This window comes from Pleurodeles waltl, chromosome 12 (genome assembly GCF_031143425.1).
Source record: "Pleurodeles waltl isolate 20211129_DDA chromosome 12, aPleWal1.hap1.20221129, whole genome shotgun sequence".
NCBI classification, from domain to species: domain Eukaryota; kingdom Metazoa; phylum Chordata; class Amphibia; order Caudata; family Salamandridae; genus Pleurodeles; species Pleurodeles waltl.
In genome coordinates, this window is record NC_090451.1 from 353,174,891 (window position 1) to 353,197,751 (window position 22,861).

General features: G+C 46.6%; 1 protein-coding gene across 6 annotated transcripts in view; it reads left to right on the plus strand.

Moving 5' to 3' along the window:
- Positions 1-22,861, plus strand: part of SLC7A9 (solute carrier family 7 member 9) — a 971,101-nt gene that overhangs the window by 453,217 nt on the left and 495,023 nt on the right. For all 6 annotated transcript variants that reach the window (XM_069216551.1, XM_069216557.1, XM_069216555.1 and 3 more), the window contains one exon: positions 9,325-9,472. In XM_069216551.1, coding sequence (XP_069072652.1) covers positions 9,325-9,472 — 148 coding nt within the window. The remainder of the gene's footprint in view (positions 1-9,324; positions 9,473-22,861) is intronic.

Here is a 22,861-nt window from a genome sequence, read left to right on the forward strand (position 1 = left end):
TTTTGTCTGTAATGCCTTCAGCTTCAACAGATACAATTAAGTCATTCATTCCATCACATTCCAACTTTTTATCCACACCTTTCTCACTGGCCACATCTCACCTCTACTCTTCCCTTGTGTTTTTTTCACACACACTACTGGAGTGTCCAACACAACCACATTTCCAACGTGTTTGTCCTGGTGCAGGACACATCCTACAACTGGCCAAGTGTGTGGTTGAACCACAAGTAAAGCACACAGTGCTTGCAACGTTCTCTCTGATAATTTGTCTAAGTCCAACTGATTGACTTTTTATTTGTCTATTGAAAGACACCAGATTCTTTACTCTTGATTTAGTGCAGCAGCAAGTTAGTGTCTAGGAGTTTGGCATGTTCTTGGGAAGTCTCCATGCTTCTTGCAATATCCTATGTTTTATCCTCGATGGATTTTTGTAAACCAATGTTCCTTCTTGTACTTTTTTGGCATTGCACATCACAACTAGCTGATTTCTTATGAGATGAGATGCAAATTCCTCAAATTTGTAACTTGCAAGTAACACTTTAAGTGCATTGGCAAAAGCATCCACTGGTTTGTTACAGCCTTGGACTTGTGTGAAAAAGTTGTAACATCTACAGCTAAGTCCTTCTGCCCTTCAAATCATTTCTTTAGCTATTTCATTATGATTTGATATTTGTGTAAATCTGCTTTGTGTTGAGCGACATATGCTGGTAAATGTTTAAATGCATTTTGACTCTCACTGCCTTCATAGAAATACAATACATTGTACTTTGGTTCAGGTCTGTACCGGTCATTTTGTATGCCACCTAAATTACCATTGTAAACTGTAATGCAGCAATTTTTTTAATTGGTGGGTAGCCTCAAGCCTGCAAAAATAGAGCTGGTAGGGTAAAGTTTAGTATTTTCACAATTTGAAGAGACAAACTATGCTAGAATCCTAACTGTACACTACAGTCAGTGCACATACCAGTAGATATGAAGTTTCCCTTTAAAAGATACATACAGGTTGTAATGATATGTACCCATTTAATACTGTCCCCTGTGTGCATTTCTATTGAGTTTCTCTAATTGACATTGATCTCGTCAACGTTTAAATGGTGTGTGAATCACTGTAATGCAGTGGTTCACAACTTGTGGTCTGGGGACCTGTGGGGATCTGTCCGTAGGAAAATGCCACTGTTGGCTTGGTTACTCCCCCACCTTTTGCCTAGTGGTGATGCCAACTTTGATTGAAAGCGTGCTGGGACCCTGCTAACCAGGCCCCAGCACCAGTGTTCTTTCCGTAAAATTGTACCTTTGTTCCCACAATTGGCAAAGCCATGGCACAGTTAAGTCTCTTGTAAAATGTATCCATGGTACAAAGGGCTCTGTGGCCAGGGAAGGTCTCTGAGGGCTGCAGCATGTATTATGCCTCCCTGGGGACCCCTCACACAACATATGCATACTGTCTTGCAGCTTGTGTGTGCTGGTGGGGAGAAAAAGGCTAAGTCGACATTGCACTCCTGTCATGCACACAAACCACTATCTGTGGCATAGGTAAGTCACCCTTCTAGCAGGCCTTACGGCTCCAAGGCAGGGTGCACTATACCACAGGCTGCATGAGCAATATGCCCGTACAGTGTCTAAGTCCATTCTTAGACATTGTAAGTGCAGTGTAGCCATATTAAGTATATTGTCTGGGAGTTTGTCATTACGAACTCCAGAGCACCATAATGGCTTCACTGAATACTGGGAAGTTTGGTATCAAACTTCTCAGCACAATAAACCCACACTGATGCCAGTGTGGGATTTATTGAAAAATGCACACAGAGGGCATCTTAGAGATGCGCCCTGTATGTTAGCCCAACTGCTAGTGTAAGACAGACCGGTCTGTACCAGCCTGCCACTTTCAGACGAATTTCTGACCACATGGGATGAGTGCCTTTGTGCACTCTGTGGTCAGAAACAAAGCCTGTCCTGGGTGGAGGTGCTTCACACCTCCCCCTGCAGATACTGTAACACTTGGAGGTGAGCCTCAAAGGCTCAAGCCTCGGATTACAGTGCCCCAGAGCAATCCAGATAGTGAAGATACCCGCCACCCAGACACAGCCCCACTGTTGGTGGCAGGTACAGAGAGAAAATTAGGAAAAACAAGGAGGAGTCACCCCCTCAGCCAGGACCACCCCTAAGGTTTCCAGAGCTGAAGTGACCCCCTCCTTGAGAAATCCTCCATCTTGCTTTGGAGAATTAGGACCAATAGGAATAGGAATGTGCCCCCCTCCCCAAAGGGAGTGGGCACAAGGAGGGTGTAGCCACCTTCAAGGACAGTAGCCATTGGCTACTGCCCCTAACCCTAACACGCCCCTAAATTTAGAATTTAAGGGCCCACCTGAACTCAGCTCACCAGATTCCTGAGGATGTCAAGAAAGAAGGGCTGCTGAGCTGAAAACCCAACAGAGAAGAGAAGGACACAACAGCTGACTCAGCCCCAGCCCTACTGGCCCGCCCCTTGTTTAAAAAAGCTGCAAAAGAAGAGTGATGTGTTCTGCAGCTCCAGCGACCCCTGCAAAGCCTCCAGGGGACTGCCTGCATCATAGAGGACCAAGAAAAACCCATGGACAGCGGACCTGTCCAAAAAGAAGGAAGAAGAAACTGCTTCTAAAGGACTCCCACCTTATTTCCAAAGCGTGAGTCCTAAACCACTCTGATTCCGACGCACACAGCCCGTGTCCAGGTGGCCCAACCAGCCAGAGAGAATCCCCAGTTGATTCCGACCGAGTGTCCACCCTGGACTGACCTCTCCACCCTTCCACGATGACACCTGCAGAGGGAATCCCGAGGACCCCCCTGACCGCGACTGCCTGGGACGAAGATACCCAACGCCTGGAGAAGCACTGCACCCGCAGTCCCCAGACTCAAGAGAACCCAACCAATTGTGCAGCTACGACCAGCAGGCGGCCCTCCACCCTATCAAGACGATGGCTTGCCGAGGCCCCCCCTGGCCGCGACTGCCCAGGAGTTGGGTATCTTTGTCCTGGAGAAGCACTGCACCCGCAGCCCCCAGACTCGACAGAACCCGACCAATGGTGCAGCTACGACCAGCAGGCGGCCCTCCACCTTTGCGAGTCGGTGGCTTGCCTCAGAAGCCCCCCTGTGCCTTGCCTGCAGCGCCTAAGTGTCCCCCAGGGCCCCCCTATAGAGTTCATTTGGAAACCCAAGTCCCTGTTTGCACTCTGCACCAGGCCGCCCCTGTGCCGCTGAGGGCATGGGATTGGTGCCTACTTGGGGCCCCATCAGTGCTCCTCTAAACAACGAGGGTACTGGTCTGCCCTCTGACAACGAGGGTACTGACGTGCAAACAGACCGGAACCTGAATACCCCCTGTCTCCATAGGGGCCCACCTTATTTTGCCTCTTGTTTGACCTCTGCACCTAACCAGCCCTGTGTTGCTGGTGCTGTGTGCTTGGGGTTACCTTGAACTCCCAACGGTGGGCTACCTATGCCCCGGAGACTAAACCTGTAAGTTTATTACTTACCTCAGAAACTGTACTTTACTTACCTCCCCCTGGAACTGATGAAAATTGCAGTGTCCTTTTTTAAAATAGCTTTTTGTCATTTTTAAGAAAACTATGTACGTTGTTGATTCCATTCAAAGTTCTAAGTATTACTATGCAAAGTATCTTTCATTTTATGTACTTACCTGCAAACTGAATCTTGGGGTTCTAGAAATAAATTAACAAAATATATTTGTCTATATAAAAACCTATTGGTCTGAAGTTAAGTCATTGAGTGTGTGTTTCTCCTGTTGCTTATATGTGTACAAAAAATGCTTAACACTACCCTCATTAGTGTTATCTATTTTTGCTTCTCTCAAGCCTCTGGGGACCCCCTGGACTCTGTGCACACTATAGCACATTTTGATATAATATATATAGAACCAGCTTCCTACACTGTCCACAAAGCCTCCTCAGGGGGTCTGTGACTGCTTAGAAAATAAATAATTTTAACAGATTAATAAAGTGTATATAAATAAAGTAACTAAATGTACAACTGAACATTTTAAAACTGTAATGCAGCAATTTAGGCAAAATTTAAATTAGTACCCTCAGATTTATTTATGGGAGCAGTGCAGGGACATCAAACAGAATATAGTTTGTAGGATGCATGGCTTAAATTGACTTTAGAAAAGCTCCAACCTTTTTATTAGAATTAAAATGTGTATCTTTTTATTTTATTTGTTTGCAAATTAAATAAAATGTGTTAGTGATTGTGGATGTGTTCATGGAGTACTTGTTTCTGTATTTTATGTGTATTGTGTTGTGGTTCAAATCATTGACAATGTTTGGGCATGGGTCCCCTTCTTTCAGTAATGATTCAGTGGGGGTTCCCAGATTTCAATAATGCTTCACTGAGGGTCCCTGGATTCCAATAATGATAAAGTGTGGGCAGAGGGTCTACGGAAGTCAAAAGATTAAGAACCTCTGCTGTAAGGGATATGCATTGCACCTTTGTACATAAATCGATAAATACATCTAAGTCCATAGCCTCTACAATTCACTGATAGATTTGCACTATCTTCTTCACATAAACAACAGCCTTGAACAAAACAGTACAGCAGGTGGCACTTAAGTTACCAATAACCTGCTGATATACTGCACATGAAACAGGGAAGAGAAAACGAACAAAACCAGGTCACAGTGTACGTGTACATACAAATATCCAGACGTTATCGCTGGAGCAAACATTTTGACGGCAGACATAATGAAGTTAGAATCAGCACGCTGAAGAACGCCAAGACACGGAAACACAACAGAAGGGGCCGCACGATGCACGCCCACTATCAGGCGGCTCCCAGACGAGGAGTGCGGTCACACCGCAGAAAGATCTTCCACGGAGTACTTTAATAATGAGCACACATCTGTAGAGGAAGGCGCTGATGCAAGTTGGCGCAGGGGCGGTGATATTACAGCAGGTCGCTGCTGGCCAGAGCAGAGCACACTCCGTAATGCAGATATAGTTCATACAGATACCGGTTCAATTAATACTTTAAAGTGCTCACCTCTTGGCCTAGTTTAGTTATTCTAAGTGCCCTCTTTGCTTGATCAAGCCTCCACCGTATACTAGTTAGCGTAATGAATGCTATAAAATCTATTCAACAGGCTCGATGTCCCTGTCTTCCTTTAGGCAGGAACTGGTCACCACAATGAAATAACCTCACAGGACAAAGGTTCTGAAGAAGAAGCAAGGATTAATGGTGCCCCCGACAGCATCCAACTTGCTGAAGTCCAACTGGCAAACAGAATGCTGTGGGATTCAAGAGTTGGACTGTGTGTGATGCAGGGGCATCACATAACACCCTAAATTGACTACAAAAGATATTAGGATTTACAATAAATCCCCTAAGATTAAACATTTCTACTGTAACAAAGACTAATGCCAGATTCAAGAAGGTGATTCACAAATCTGTGTTGCCTATGGGAGAACTTGTGCTATTAACTCTTCTGTGCAATGATAACGCCTGCATTGTAGTCAAAAATGTGTTCAAAATGAATGAACCGTATGAAATGAAAGGTTGTTTAGAAATATGCTTAACAAACGTTTCTATCTATATTTGTATCAAAAATGTCTTGTTTCTATGTAAGTAGAATTAGCAATATGTAAAATTTGTGACATTAATTATTTAGAGCCACCTTGGTGTATCTACTAATGTATCTAGTCAGACCCCACGGGCTTCATACCCGTTTGGACAGCATAGTATGCGCAGTGACCACATGTACATACTACCTAGGTAAAGATTTCTCTGACTATACTCCGTTGTATGCAGGCGTGCACTGGGGGAGAGTACCTACCCCAGTCCCGACTTGGAAACAGCAACCCCTGTAGTGAAAAATCACCATATTCAAATCCACCTTCCAAGATGCAATCACTTCCTACTTTGCACACAAAACAAACTCTACCTCCTCTCCCAGTGGAGTGGGAGGCCTTCAAAGCAGTTTTGGGAGAGGCATGTATCTGCATTGTCGTAGGATTCGGACGGATCATAGATGACCAACTCTGAAAAATTGAGAGATCCCTGATAATGCAGTAGGAAAAGCCAGTGGTGGATCCCACTTTGAAAGATGGCTTGGAGGGAGATAGAGAACTCATGCTACACTGATGAAGTGCCTCTGCTGCCTGGATTGGACATCAAACATAGGCCATGCCCATGCCGAGGCTGACAGGATGGGCAGGTTACTGGCCAGACTAGTTGCACCTTGCATCCAAGAACACCCATACACTCTATAAGAAACCACAAGGGTGTGACACAGCACACAAAGAGGTATTAACAGAACCTTCCAATTATACTACTCCAGTCTTTACTGAGTGTAGTAGTGGGCAGAGGTGAATGGTAGGGAAGGGTTCCAGATGCCCAAGACAGTACCAGTCCCTGGAAGACATACACCTATCATAGGTACAGCATGACCACCAGCCCATACTAAAGGGGCCAATCACACAACATGATATAAAGGAGGCAATCAGACCCCTTGTGAGAGGCCACTCACCCAGGCCTGATAGGATACTTCTCAAATTATATGTGACCTATGAGGCCTCCATTGAACCACATCTCCTGCAACTATTCCAAACAGCTAGGGAAGTTGGTTATCTCCTGCCCATGCAGTGGGAAACCCTGGTGGTGCCAATCCTGAAACTGGGCCATGATCCATCCCTACCCTCCTCCTACAGACCAATCTCCCTCCTCTTGTTGGATTATAAAATTCTTAGCAAAATAATCATTGATTGCATACTTCCTATCCTGCTACAGCTGATTTATTCCAGTCAGAACAGCTTCATCCCCTACCATAATACATTTAAAAATATGACATCTGTACGTGGTTATGGAACAGTCCCCTCTAATCCTGGCCCAATGCTGGATGCTCTTCCCTTGACCTGGAACAGGCATTTTACTCGCTAAGTTGGGATCACATTTTCTGTGTCCGCCAACGTTATGGCTTTTGTCCCCAAATCCATTGATGAATCCAGCTTCTCTGTACCAATCCCACCATCAAGGCCAGGACAAGCCACCATATATCAGAGGCCTATTTAATTAATATTTATGGGCAACGGACAAGGCTGCCCCTGTCTCAGTTATTATTTATATTGGCACTAGAACCTCTCATGGCGCACACGAACTAGGGACCGGTGACTGGGACACACCCCTAGGAAATCAGACGCATATTGTGTCCCTATATACAGAGGACATGATCCTCTACCTTTGTGAGGTTTGCAAAGATCTAACCCAGCTTACTTCAATCCTAAATGCTTTTGGCGAGATCTGAGGCCTCAAAGTAAACTAAGGCTAATCTCTTGCCTTTCTAATTACTGAACACCTCCCCGCACTGCAGATTCAACTGGGCACAGAGAGCCTAACCTGAGCCCTGTATACGTTTATATATTTGGGGATTTAAATATATCACAAGGAGGTGGACCCCCTGGAGGGACACCTAGGCAAAACACAGAACACTCTTGAGGTTATTAATCTCCTCTTGGAAGCCTCTCCCATTGTTTGTGCCGGAAATGGTGGTTACCCATCTACTATTTCACAAATCTCACGGCTGCGATCCCTTGACACACTCTGTCACTTAGATTCCTTATTATTAGGCCTGATCTGGGGCACAGATAGGAAGATAGCTGCGCCACGCAAACTACAGTTCCCTCCCTGCAGTGGTGACAGATGCCACAAATTTCACACATTACTACCTAGCAGCCCAACTTTAAAGGGTGCCCTCTAACTGGCGGGACACCACTCGGACGAGATGAGGCTCAACAGGGCAGGCATCCACGAGGTCCACAGTCTAACTTTGCTACTCTCAGGCCATCAGACAAGTGGCCCATATCCACTGCTTCTGTGTACGGCCAGAGAGTGCTTATGTGGGGATTCCCACGGGCCAGAACCACCGACCCTTCTCCCTGCTACCCCTCAGAGCACTCTCTTTGGGGGCCATACTCAGTGGACATCAGCTGTAGATGTGGGCGGATACCAGCATCTTTACGCTCAGTGACCTTTTCACAGATGGAACACAATGACTTTCAAAGAGCTCCAGGACCTCCACAGCTCGCTCGGGGAAGCTTTCCTAACCTACGAACCGCTCAACACTACAACAATACTGGGACATCTGGGGTTCCGAGCCAGCCCAACCCCCATTAATCCACACATTACACTCCATAGGACACTGTAGACGCCTAGTGACCTGGCTATATTGGACCTTCATCCGGGATCCCGTAATGACGCTACAGTGCCTGCAGTCCGGATGAGAGGACTACTTGAGCAACCATTCCATGACTCGGAGTGGCTAAAGAGCCAGGAGTACCCCAGCAAGATTCCTTGAAATGCCCATTTCAAAAACTTACAATTCTGCATCTTACATAATCTTACTTACCTACTCAACCCCCCCCCCCCACCTCACACCACCCCCGTGCGTACACTGTATACACTCCTCAGCATAGCACACCAGTGCCTACTCGGTCAGTTTCCCTGTCCCAAAACAGAAAAGGCCACTTCTCAATGTACAGATCTTGGATTACTCTTGGCCAAAGGGCGGTGGCAATGGAATGAAAGACTGCTATGCCACCCTCCATCTTGCATTGGAAAATGGAAGTCATTAGATGGGCACATGCTGAGAGCACAGCTCTCTGTAGAGAGAAAAAGAAAGGGTTACGGAAATACCCCCTGGGGGACGTGTTGGGACACAATCTTTCAAGACGTCACATCTGTCACCAGGGATGACACTCGACCACCCTGACTTCCTCAGCATGAACCTGAAGCTATCTCCCCCACACACCCAGACCCCCAATCGCGACCTCGACCTGACGTTTCATAATACCACCTGCACCCGACACTATGATTCGGTAACTGATCCCAACACTTTAGGCTGCCCGACTAGAAAACCCTATTGTGGGGAGTGTTTGGGGGACTGTGGGGGTGAGGGGTCGACTTTAGTTCCTTCTCTTTTCTCCTACTGTTTTGTGTATTGATAACAGGTTATAAGCAATAAAATGACATTCCAATGAGAGCGCACTGCCATCCTAACCTGCCTTCTTTCCGGACGTACACTGCCTTGAACATGTATTATATAACTATATGACTGTTATCTGCTCTTCGTATAAGCCTGCGCTTTGAGTATGTCAATAAAAAATGTTCTTAAAAATGCACCTAGTTGGACAGCTCATCTATTTCTGGGGAGGTATGATCTTTCGCTTAGATTGTCTAATATTTTGTCATTCGTGATATGTTATCTAGTTTAACTATGATTACAGGCATGCAGGAGGTAAAATTCTAACATAATAATAAATTGTTGCATTTATTTTAAGGTGGGTCTGATCGGCGGCATCAGCATGATCGTGGGAACAGTTATCGGTTCTGGTATCTTTATTTCTCCAAAATCGGTACTGTCCAATGTTGGAGCTGTGGGACCCTGCTTAGTCATCTGGGCATTCTGTGGAGTCCTATCAACTTTAGGTAAGAAATCCCAAATAACACCCATTTGCACTTGTACTTTATTTATAAGTTGTGTATTTGTCAAAGAGAATTCAACATTTTAATGAAATAGAACAGGTTGATTGGAGTCAAACGGCTCAGAGAAGAACATCTGGAATACAAATGATTTCAATTTTATGACATTAGTTTAGATTCCTCTACAAGTCACCTCTTGAGTTACTCATTGCTGTTCGGGCCAAAAAGCAGGGATTTCAACAACCAAAAATGTACTCATGTCAGTATAAACTGTGTCAAGTGTGCTACTGACTTTTTTCAAATCACCAAGATCCCCCTGAGCAATCCTGGCAATCTATGACAGTTGTCTTTCAAAGTATACTCCTGTTGTGCAAATCATACTCGTTGATTTTGACTAGAAGGAAACATCATATGGAAAATAATGTAGAAATGCCCAGATTACATTTTGGTAACTCCGTACTCCAATTTCCTCTTCCTCGTCTCAAAACTTGCATTCTATGATGTCATCCACCACATTCCGAGACCTTCCTTACTCCTACAAAATGTCTACTTTTCTTCTTCTTCCCTTTCTTCCTTATAGGTCCCCCTTCGTCCACTTTTTCTACAAAAACCATCAACAAAGGGTGGAATAAAAATCACCCCATTTGATTCAAATTAGGTATGCTCAGCCACTCAAGAAATCAAGATTGAGGTCGAAGAACTTTGGAAAGGAGGGTGACCCGTAGGTTCTGTAATGATAAAAGGGTAATTGTAGCTAACAAATATGTAATTCAGGGCTGCCTCTTCAACCCTTTAACATTTTGACTCTAACATTGTGAAGATGTAAGCAAGCAGCATGCCTTGCACCCAATCAACCCACCAATCAGAAAACATGCTACATTACAGATGAAACGCCGATGTCTAGTTTAATAAGTAAGTAACAAAACACTAGGCATCACGTAGGTAAAGTGCACACTTGGCAAAACCTTTTCCTTAAACTCCATGGCCTTTGTCACCAACCTATACCTCTACTGAGTATCAAAAGTAAATGGAGAGATCGAAATTGTTGTTTTACAAATATATGTATGGAAGGCACGTCCTGCTCCAACGCATCATGCCACCATCCTATAAATGGATATAACAGCTGAAAATATCAAAAAGACAGTCAAAGAATTTGAATTCAGAGTTGGGGAGATATCAATTTTACCACCATTAATTATAAGTGACTAGTCTTCTTTTCCTCAAAGAGAGGGAAAGGAAGATGGGAGGGAAAGTAATATCCTGCTTAGAAGACATAAGAACGTTAGGGCAAAACCAAGACCAATTTTAAACACTCTGTAATCCAGGTATATCCTACAATTGGCAGACGTTTTTGGATGGCACTCAGCTCTCTCAGTTACCTAGCTGTAGATTAAGAAAAACGTATTTATTGTGAAATGCTTAAGGAATACATCCTGTAAGGACTCAAATGACTTTGGTTTTTTATACAAAGGTGAATCCCAGGCAGAAGCCAAGTTTTCAACCACCTGTTTCCACACAGGCCATGTACCATTTAGAAAAGACTTGAACCCCCACCTTTAAGGATTATACTCTTGCAGGAAAGACTGCAAGGAAAAATGCAGCCCAACCCGACTGCCTTTTTAGATCAGAATTTGTGTCCAAATTACCCATATTGATTAATACAGATCACCCCAGAATTTATGTGAAAAAGGACTTGAGGATCTAAGAATTACAACCTGTTCCCAATAAACTGGTTGAACAATAGAGTTTCGAAAAGAGACACCTTCCTTTACTGGAATCTGTCTCTGAAGGTCACCTGCTCTGCCTGACTAGTGGCCTCTCTTGTGTTAATCAAAGGATCAGTGACCTAGGAAGGAACACCTCAGCCAAGATTCATCGATACAAAAACAATGCATGAGAGTTTATAGATTCCCTAAGACTAGATCCAGAACCCTGAAGTAGAAGATCTCTGAGGTGGAGTAGATATTGGATTAGAGGACCCAGCTGCAGCATACCCAGAGCATTACAGTGGTCTATTTAGTGGAAAATTGGAAAATTTAAAAATGATAACTGTCTTACTGTCTTACTCCAACCAAGAGGACTGCCTTAAATCCTGACAGGGAAATTATCAGTCTTCCTGTGCATGTGGTACTGTCGCGTAGGCTCTCATTATTCTAATGAGACTACTGGATTTTGAGCGGCAGAATCGCCTGTGGTGTGGGAGACTGAGTCTAACCCACTGTGGGCGACACCTGTCGCTTCAATCCGGGTTTTGCTCCGGCTAACTAGCAGTGCCTCATCTCTACCAAAGGATAGTGATGATTGGGCAGCCGAGCGCATGACATACTAGTGAAGTCGTGGTCACTCAGGTCGCATCTGGTTCTCTCATTTACAATTTAGTCTCAACATAAATGACAAACAGAAGCAGTATATGTTTCAATAATGAGTTTAATAAAACGACTGCATCTTAGATACCAAAGCGTGAGCTGCAATAACCAGGACGTCACAACATGACAGTATTAAAATTGTGATGAGAAGAGTGAAGCATAAAAACAACACTATCATATTGTCACCATGATCAACAGACTATTTCCTTTCTAGGTTGTAATTTGAGCACAGCATGTCAAGCTCTAATTCTGCCTTTCAGGTTCCCCTGGGAAGACATCAACCCCCATACCTGAGCAAAGGCCTTTGGTCTGCGTTAGCATCTGTAGCGAAGCATTCAGCAATCAGCATACAGTCGTGGTTCCCTGGCTGGAATCTCCCTCTAACGTGTAAAGGACAAGGAAGTGTTTATATAATAACACACCTAATGTTCAGAGAAAATGTCCCTATGTAAGGATGTGTATTTTCTAACAATGTTGGAGACTAAATTTTTACCACGTTCACCGGCAATGTACCGAGCTGCAGCCTTGAATGAAGCACAGAGTGATCAAGAATGTCTTGTTTGAGAACAGAGTGCTGGCTTAGGCAAAAACAGTTAGATAGATGATAATAAAACAAGACCATAAAAATGGTTATTGTAATAAGAATAGAGCAAAGCTGAATAAAATATATCTAGGTTAAAGTGCACAGCAGCCTAGTGTGTTAAAACAACGTGCATGGAGCTATAACTAAAATGGCTACACAACAGTACCATTCCCTGGCCATAACAAGTGTTTTCTGTAGCAGAAAGTTAGCTGACATCTTCCAGACCATCTCAGACAGAAACTGGCCTTCTCTATACCCTTTAAATTAATCACAACAGCCCACTCCCCTGTCCCCCATGCTCCAGTGCACAAATGAGTGTAGTAAGTGTAGGAGGCTGGCCTGGCTTATAGTGGGTACCTGATGGTACTTACACCTTGTGCCAGGTCCAGTTATCCCTTATTAGTCGATTAGTAGTGTTCTAGCAGCTTAGGCTGATATAGGTAGCTATAGCAGAGCAGCTTAGGCTGAACTAGGAGACATGCAAAGCTCCTACTATACCATTTATATCATATAGCACTATATCATAAGAATCACAATACTCATAGTTACTAAAAATAAAGGTACTTTATTTTAGTGACAATGTGCCAAAAATATCTCAGAGGATATACTCCCTCAGGAGGTAAGTAAAATACACAAAATATACACACAAACCAAAATCAGGTAAGTAAACAGTTAAAAGTAGTGCAAACATTGTAGAATACAATAGGATGCAATAGGCCTAGGGGCAACACAAACCATATACTAAGAAAGTGGAATGCGAATCACTTAGGGACCCCAGGCCTAGTGTAGTGTGTAGAGGGTTGCTGGGAGTGTAAGAAAACACTAAGGGTGTCCAAGATACCCCACTCCAAGACCCTGAAAAGTAGGAGTAAAGTGACCCTACTGCCCCAGAAACACACTAAAGTCGTGATAGGAGATTCTGCAAAGACAACAACTGACTGCAAAGCACTGCAGATGGATTCCTGGACCTGAGGACCTGTAAAGGAAGGGGACCAAGTCCAAGAGTCACGCAAGTGTCCAGGGGGTGGGGGGAGCAGGAGCCCACTAAACCCCGGATGAAGGTGCAAAAGGGCTGCCTCCGGGTGGAAGAAGCTGAAGATTCTGCAACAACGGAAGATGTCAGGAACTTCTCCTTTGCACAGAAGATGCCCCACGGCGTGCTGCAGGATGTAGAGTTGTTTCCACGCAGAAAGACTGCAAACAAGCCTTGCTACCTGTAAGAGTCGCGGTTGAAGAAAATGGGTGCTGCCTGGGCCCAGGTAGGACCAGGAGGTCGCGCCTTGGAGGAGGAGACAGAGGGGGCGCTCAGCAGCACAGAGAGCCCACGCAGAAGCAGGCAGCACCTGCAGAAGTACTTGAACAGGCGTTCAAGAAATCTGAGCACGGCAGTCATACCAACACTACAAAGGAGGGTCCCACTAAGCCGTGGTCAACTCAGCAAGTTGAGCAATGCAGGACGGAGTGCTGGGTACCTGGGCTATGCTGTGCATGAGGGATTCCTTGCAAAAGTGCACAGAAGCCCTAGCAGCTGCAGTTCACGCAGTATACAGGATTACTGTCTGGCGTGGGGAGGCAAGGACTTACCTCCACCAAATTTGGACAGAAGGACCACTGGACTGTCTGGGTCACTTTGATCCAGCTCCTGTGTTCCAGGGACCACGCTCGTCAAGATGAGAGGGGACCCAGAGGACCGGTGATGCAGAAGTGTGGTGCCTGCGTTAGCAGGGGGAAAAATCTTTCGACCCACAGGAGATTTCTTCTTGGCTTCCAGTGCAGGGTGAAGGCAGACAGCCCTCAGAGCATGCACCACAGGGAAAAGGTCGAGAAAGCCGGCAGGATTAGGCGCTACAATGTTGCTGGTAGTCGTCTTGCTACTTTGTTGCGGTTTTGTAGGCGTCCTGGAGCAGTCAGTGGTCGATCCTTGGCAGAAGTTGAAGGGAGAGATGCAGAGGAACTATGGTGAGCTCTTGCGTACGTTATCTGAAGTGAAACCTACAGGAGAGACCTTAAATAGCCCTCAAAGGAGGATTGGCCACCTAATCCAGATAAGCACCTATCAGGAGGGATCTCTGACGTCACCTGCTGGCACTGGCCACTCAGAGGCCTCCACTGTGCCCTCACACCTCTGCATTCAAGATGGCAGAGGTCTGGGACACACTCGAGGAGCTCTGGGCACCACCCCTGGGGTGGTAATGGACAGGGGAGTGGTCACTCCCCTTTCAGTTCCGCGCCAGAGCAGGGGCTGGGGGATCCCTGAACCGGTGTAGACTGGCTTTTGCAAGGAGGGCACCATCTGTGCCTTTCAAAGCATTTCTAGAGGCTGGGGGAGGCTACTCCTCCCCAGCCCTTAACACCTATTTCCAAAGGGAGAGGGTGTAACACCCTCTCTCAGAGGAAATCCTTTGTTCTGCCTACCTGGGACTGGGCTCCCCAGACCCCAGGAGGGCAGAAGCCTGTCTGTGGGTTGGCAGCAGCAGTAGCTGCAGTGAAAACCCCAGAGAGCTAGTTTGGCAGTACCCGGGGTCCATGCTGGAGCCCCGGGGATGCATGGGACTGGCACCCCAATACCAGTTTTGGCATGGGGGGACAATGCCATGATCTTAGACAAGTTACATGGCTATATTTGGAGTTACCATTGTGAAGCTACATATAGGTATTGACCTATATGTAGTGCATGCGTGTAATGGTGTCCCCGCACTCACAAAGTCCGGGGAAATTGCCCTGAACAATGTGGGGGCATCTTGGCTAGTGCCATGGTGCCCTCACACTTAGTAACTTTGCACCTAACCTTCACTAAGTGAGGGTTAGACATATAGGTGACTTATAAGTTACTTAAGTGCAGTGTAAAATGGCTGTGAAATAACGTGGACGTTATTTCACTCAGGCTGCAGTGGCAGTCCTGTGTAAGAATTGTCTGAGCTCCCTATGGGTGGCAAAAGAAATGCTGCAGCCCATATGGATCTCCTGGAACCCCAATACCCTGGGTACCTAGGTACCATATACTAGGGAATTATAAGGGTGTTCCAGTGTGCCAATCAGAATTGGTAAAAATGGTCACTAGCCTGCAGTGACAATTTTTAAAAGCAGAGAGAGCATAAGCACTGAGGTTCTGGTTAGCAGGGCCTCAGTGATACAGTTAGGCACCACACAGGGAACACATTTAGGCCACAAACTATGAGCACTGGGGTCCTGCCTAGCAGGATCCCAGTGAGACAGGCAAAAACAAACTGACACACAAGTAAAAATGGGAGTAACATGCTAGGCAAGATGGTACTTTCCTACAGTAAGTTATGCATACTTTAGAGTTATAACACCGCTGCGGTCTGACTTAGCAAATCTGGCTACAGTCCTGTCATTCAAAGCTTACACCAAACAAACAACATGCTTGGCTCAACATCTACAAGCCAAGTCTACTAAGCTGCGGAAAGGCTAGTTGCAAAATTCCGTCCGAGCACAGCTACTTATTCAGTTTCTACCAAAACTGGAAAAACCAGACAGGCATGCTCTAACCCACCTGCCTCAAAATATGTAAGGCCCAGTTAACGAATCCACTTGCCGTTCAGCGGCAGCAGTACAAAAATAATGTGCTGTACTGAATGTCTCCACAGGTGAATCACACCAAGCCTTTGGAATGCTGGTTTCACAACTGAGTGAATTATTGGCTGGGCTATGCACAGGTCCAGAAAGGTATCCATAACTCAACATACATAAAAACACTTCAGGTCACAATACTCTCGACTGTAGGTTCACCTACATGAACTGACTCTGGCTTTGGTCACACAGCCCAAACAGGGAATTTATGAATACTCTTTATGCTCCACAGGCCTTGTTTATATCAGAATAAGATTATGATCTCCTTCCTACCTTTGTGGTCTTGTGCAATCGAAATAGCAACAACAATAAAAAGTATTTAAAAAAGAGAAATCCTAGTGACAAACAATCACAATCGTAAGGGTTTACCTAGGCCCCTCTTACTCGGACATTGTGCAGCAGATGTTTTCTGGTGCGTGGTGTGCCTTCTATAAAATAAAATAAATAGAAAATACATAAATGTCCTTTTATATTGTAACTTTAAGAGGCTAGTTTCATACACGCTGCTCAGTACTCTAGCCTTGAAGCTGCTAGTGCCGGCACTGGTTGCCTAATACTGCCCAGGTCAACAAAGGATCCCTTAACAGTGCCGCATTCAGATTATTTGATTTGCCCAGCAATACCCAATTTGTAGGAAGGTGGGATTACGCCTTGTTCTTATTTATAGACTGAGAGGCCTAGTTCTCTGCAATTTTGGTGCCGAATGTTCACCAAAAATGCTTCGGCCAACAAAGGGGAAGAAGCACTTTATACAGAACTACAGTTGAGGCTTGATCACTATTTTTTCCCCGGACACAACCCTCCAAAGCAGGGTTTATTTCCAATAGGAAAAACAATATCCCCGGGGAATACGCTGTTTCTTACGGCACATGACAGCATTAACTTGCAAGGCCGCCACAGAGTCTATACTGGGCCGGCTTCTGACGACGTGCAATCAGTAGTGCTAATGGCGGCTGCTCCACCGTGAAGTGCTTCCGGCAGCGGAGACTCACCTATTAGAATCTAAGCAGTTCCCCATTTATTAAATGAATTTGGAAACCTGACCATACTCAGTGGGCGTGTAATTATCGCCCACTTCTAAATTAAGGCACTGGCAAACCCCCTCTTCAATAACATTGCCATTAGAGTAGAAATATATATATTTTTTAAGCCACATTTTTATTGCTTTATCAGGGAGGTTCTTACATGATTTCAATAGCAGTGCAAGTGCATTTAAATACATTTCCATATTTTCTCTCTCATACCAATGCAATAATCTATGGTTGTTTACAGTTAATGTAGGTTGTCTTGCAATGAGCATGGCTCAGTGCGCCATTCATTAGATCAGGAGCGCCGTGTTGATCAGTTCTAACTTGTCTTGAGCATCCGCCCGGAAATCGAGTTTAAAAATCCCTTAACATCCCTTTGCCTTCCCTCCCTGTGGTGCATCCTGATATCCTGTAATGTAACTCAGTTCTATGTCCCCTCGTGCATGCTCTAAATGTCACTGCTTGTGTAGGTGCGCAGCCCCAAGGACCCGCGTCCAGCCCTGGTCTGTGTGCGTCTGCGCTGTCTAGCAAGTCGTCAGTGGGAGTGCTCAGCCCATGTCTTGTAGGTGTTCCTCTAGGTCTCTCAGGAAGTCCACCAGTCGCCCCCACCCAGGCCTGCGCTGCTTCTATGGATTCTTTCCCTCTTTTCGCTTCTCAGAGCCTAACTTCTGTCTCTAGGTCTACCCATTTTTTAAGCTCCCACTTCCATGTGTGTAAACCAGGACCTCTTGGATTTATCCAGTGCCTTGCGATCTCCCTCTTGGCGAGGACAACTGCCATTTCCTGTGATCAGCTATTGACCTTCATCGTCGCCGTATGAGGAACCATCCCAATAAGCAGTGTCAGGCCTCACATGGGACCTCGTGCTCCATGCTAGTAGCTAGTGTCTCCATGATACCCCCCCCCAAGTATGTAACAAATGTAGGGCAGTTCCAGAACATATGGTAGAATTCCATCCCACTTCCCTGCAGCGCGCACATGCATATTCTGTTTGTGGAAAATATCTCTTGAGTCTCCCGGGGGTAAGATACGCCCTATGTAAAACATAGAAAATTAATGAGCTTACATCTGGCATTTCTAGTCGCCTTGGCTGTGTTATACAGAATGGTCTCCCAATCCCTCTCATATTTGCCACCCCCGGGACCTCCTTCCATTTATTGTTCAGGACTAGTAGCTGCATCTGTAGGTCCCCCTGGTATCGCCTGTAAAGGCGAGTAACTGGCCTGTATGTGCCCACTGCTGTGAGTATATATTGAAGGTGAGCAGCTTTTGGTGGTTCAGTCACAGATCTCATGCTTACGAACAACTGCTATGACCGCGCTGTGTAACAGGAAGTGCCTTTGAGGGATAACATATCTTAGGCATAATTGGTCAAAGGTAAGGAGTGCTCCCTCCTCAAAGAAATCACCTACTGTAGGTATCCCAGTGTCTTGGCAGGCTGCTAGTCTCTGCCACGTCCCCCATGAGGCAATTCCTCCAGATATCAGAGGGATATGTCCAGTAAGAGGGGAACCCGTATCTGTGCCATTTTGAGGCTGCGGGTCCAGCACCGTCGTATTACTCTGAACTTCATGGTATCCTCGGTGTTTCTTCAGCGTTAGACCTAGCAGAGTTTGTGTCAGTCGAGACGCCTCTGGGGTGAGCAGTAATACATGTCTATCTGTGCCCTGCCTGCGGGCCACCCACTGCGTGAGCCATTGCAGCTGCGCCACCAGTTAATAGGCCTCGTAGACTGGGACGACTAACCAGCCCTCTGTCACTGGGGGCTGTATGGTAGCTAATGCAACTCTATGCCTGCTCTGACCCTTATGAAGCCTGTGATGTTCTTGTTAATATCTCAACAATAGGAAGCAAATATCCATATTGGGAGTGCTGTGAATAGGTAGAGCATCCAGGGTAGCGATACCATCTTTAATAATGCCACTGGGCCCGCAACCAACAGTGGCAGCGTTGGCCAAAACAATAATACTGGCCTTAAGGGATCCATTCCCTCTGCCTATATTCCTTTCTAGCAGGTCATCCGGTTTATGATAAATTTAGACTCCCAAGTGCTGAATGGGGGTAGGCTCCCACATCCGGACACCTAGGTTCTCTGGGGGCCGTTCCAAATCACGTATTGGGAATAGACAAGATTTGCTCCAGTTTACTCTGAGCCCCGATAGGGATCCGTAGCGATCCAGCATCTCGCAGGCTCCTCCTAGGGCCTCCTGATCATCCCATAGGAACATAAGTAGATCATCCACGTACAGCGCTATATGGTGTACCCGGTCTCCCACTGTCAGGCCTTTGTAGTTATCCCCAGGGTGTGCCCAATTCTCTAGGGGTTCCATTGCTAATGCAAAGAGTAGCAGGGAGAGGGGCAGCCTTGCCTAGTCCCCCTCTTCACCTCCCACCCTTCTGATATTGACCGCCCTGTGCGGATTCTAGCCATTGGGCCAGTGTACAATAGGCAAGTCCATGCCAAGAAACACCCTCCCAGGCCCATCTTCTTCAGAACACTGTATAGGAAGTGCCACTCCAGACTATCAAAGGCCTTTTCAATGTCGATTGCTAGGATCAACGTTCTCCCCACTGCCCCCTTTGATGCTCCTAAGACCAAGCATAGTCGTCTGATGTTATTGGCTGTGTTACTCCTCAGGATGAATCCTGCCCGGTCCCAATGCACAAAGATTTGGCATGTGGGGCAAGAGGCGCTTGGCTAAGATTCTACTTAGTATTTTATAATCAGTGCTCAACATAGATAGCGGTCTATAGGCTCTTTTGTCAGATCTTTTCCTGGCTTCAGCAGAGGGACAACAAGGGCCCCTCCAGTGGACTTTTGGCTGCATTAAACATGGTTACTAGGTTAGGGACCAATGTTTCCCAATACGCGGCATAGAGCTGTATGGGCAGTCTGCCTGTCCCTGGTACTTTGTTCATAGCCACAGTTTTTATGGGGACCTTCACCTCTTGTGGGGTAATGGCCCCTCCTAGCACCTCTGCATCCTCTTGCGAAAGAGTTTGTCGGTGCAACAGCTCTAACAATTCAGTTGCTCACAACCTTGCTATAAAATGTAGAATAGTAATCATGAAATTCCTTCTTAATACCATCCTACCAATAGAGCCGACCACCTTCATCAGTGGCCAGCTCCACTATAAGCGAGCCCTGCTTAGCTGGATTTGCCAGACAAGTAAGGAGCAATCCCGCTCGGTCACGTTCTGCATGGGTTCGTACCATATAGTTGCAGTAGTTGAAGCAGCGCAAGTGCTCGACATCCGCTGCCACTGCCTCTCGCGTCTTTAGGATCTCAGTTTGGACCTCGAGGTGACACTTTTCAAATGACCTGAGGGCCTCCTCTGTTTCCAGGGTCTCCCTCTGCAGGGGCGCATTATGCCAACTGTTTCCGATATGCATCTCCTCCTGAGTGCCACCTTGAAGGCGTCCCTTTCAGACAGGGGTGATTCTGCTGTACCCACATTTTCGTCAAAGTATTGCTATAAGCTTGTCCCAATACTGTCTCTAAAGACCTGATCATCCAGGGAGTCCAGATGTAATCTCCACATCAGTATGGTCCTCCGGTTCCTTCCCATCAATAAGGGGTTATGATCAGATCAGGTACTCCGTATTCGCGACTAAAGTGTGCACATCAGAAGTGCAGAGGAAGGCATGCAAGCGAACATGTAAATCATGGAGGTTAGTGAAAAAGGAATAGCCACTCTCCTTTGGATACTGCAACCTCCAGGAGTCCAGCAGTTCTTAGTCCTGCTGCCATCTCACAAACGCCTGGGAAATGCATGTGGCAGGGGCTTCCCATAAGGGTGGGTGCGGTCCATCTCTGTATCTGAAACGCAATTATAATCTCCACCCAATAGGACTGTGCTCATTAAATACAAGGCTAGTTTACATGAGAGTTCGCAGAAAAACTCCTGTTGCCCAAGATTATGGACATAAATGCTGTCCAGTACGATGTCGTAGCTAACCCAACATTACGACAAATTGGCCATCACGATCCACAACCTGCCTGGTATGCTGGAAGGAGAACTCCTGCTCTAACCCATAACAGGACACCTCTCCCATATGCTAAGTATGTCATATAGAAAAGCCGTCCCCTCCACCTGTACTGTAATGCTAACCCCCCTGCAGCAGGAGGAGGGCACTGAGCACTCCCCTGCTGTGCAAGTGTGAGTAGACTTTATGGGGGTCATTATGACCCCAGCGGTGAGTGGTAATGTGGCGGCAGTACCGCCAACAGGCTGGCGGTACATAGCGCCACATTATGAGAACAGCGGGTTGGCTGCAGCCAGCCCGCCACTTCTCCACTCAGACTGCCATGGCAGTAGCAGCCGCCGGGCCAGAGATATCAATCTCCAGCCCGGCAACCGCTACAGTAAGGCTGGTGGCATTTTGAGCCAGCCTACCAAAATGGTTTTCGGGGCGTTAGCAGCGCCACGAAAACCATGGCGGTAGGCCATACCAGTGACAGGGAATTTCTTTCCAGTCACTGGTAGGTGGCTCACCCACCCCCCCAAACACTCCCCAGACGCCCCCTCCATCCACGCTTCCCCCCTTCCGATCCCACACCCCCCATATACGCACACAGACACGCACCATGCATACACTCACTCACCCAGACTGGCATACATGCATTCATACACGCATTCATCCAGTCATGCTCGCACACATACATGCACACATTCACACTGACATGCAGACACGCACTCACATTACCATTCTTACACGCATTCATACACATGCATACACTGACGCAAACAACACTACACACATAGGCGCATTCACACACACACTCACACATTCATGCACACAACCCCACACACAGCACCCCCCACCCCCTCCCCTGTTGGAAGCCCAACTTACCGTCTTCCAGGTGGTCTTCCGGCAGGGTACGGGAAGGGGCACTGCTACCGCCGGTAGTCCCCGCCAGCAGAACACCGCCAGGCTGTATCACAGGTCATGATATGGCTGGCATTCTACTGTCCTCGCGGTGCTGGTGGTAGCAGCGCCACCTTACCACTATCCGCCAGTATGATCACTGCCGGATTTCCGCCCTTCTTGTGGCAGAAGTCCGGCTGTGGTCATAATCTGGCAGACGGATGGTAGCCGCGGTGACGGTCTTTTGGCGGCCATCACCTTGGCGGTAGGCGTTTTTTGCCGCCAAGGACATAATTAGGGCCTATATCATTTGGTCAAAGAGCACAGCCCTCGGATATTGCAGGTCATGACTTTGTAGTCTACAGAGGATGTTATGGTGTCAAGTAATGGAAGTGATGTGTTTTCGGGCATCGCTTATGCCCACTCTCTGTCACTGTCTGTCCCTTTTGCCACATGATAGTACAGATATCGTTTATGAATGCACCACAATACAGCTTTCCCAACTTCAACCGATAAGAACCCCCAATAACTCTCCCACCCCAGGACAAGCAGGGTCCCTCTTCTCATCCAAAGAAGCAAATAGTAAACAATCAGTTAATCAACAATAGGAGTGTTTGCCCCATGCTCAACCGAGCAAGCCACCAGTCCCTCATGCCAGCCCCACCAGCTCCTCCCCCCCACTGCTTTTAAGGATTGCATCGTTCATCCCAAGCGTCTTATCAGGAAATTGATTCATATTTTAACACCTAAGTTGTTACTACCATGTTTGGTTAGGGACGGTGATGGGTGCTGTGCCAAATCTCAAAGATTTTCCTCCTCTGCGCATAACGCAGTCTGTGCCCGAAGAGGGCAATGGGTCGCAGGCCATGCAGTCATTGTTCACAAGCCCCTTCTTCTCAGACGTCCCTTGTTGCGCCTAAAACCAGTACTAGAAGAGGTTGTCGGCCATGCATGATG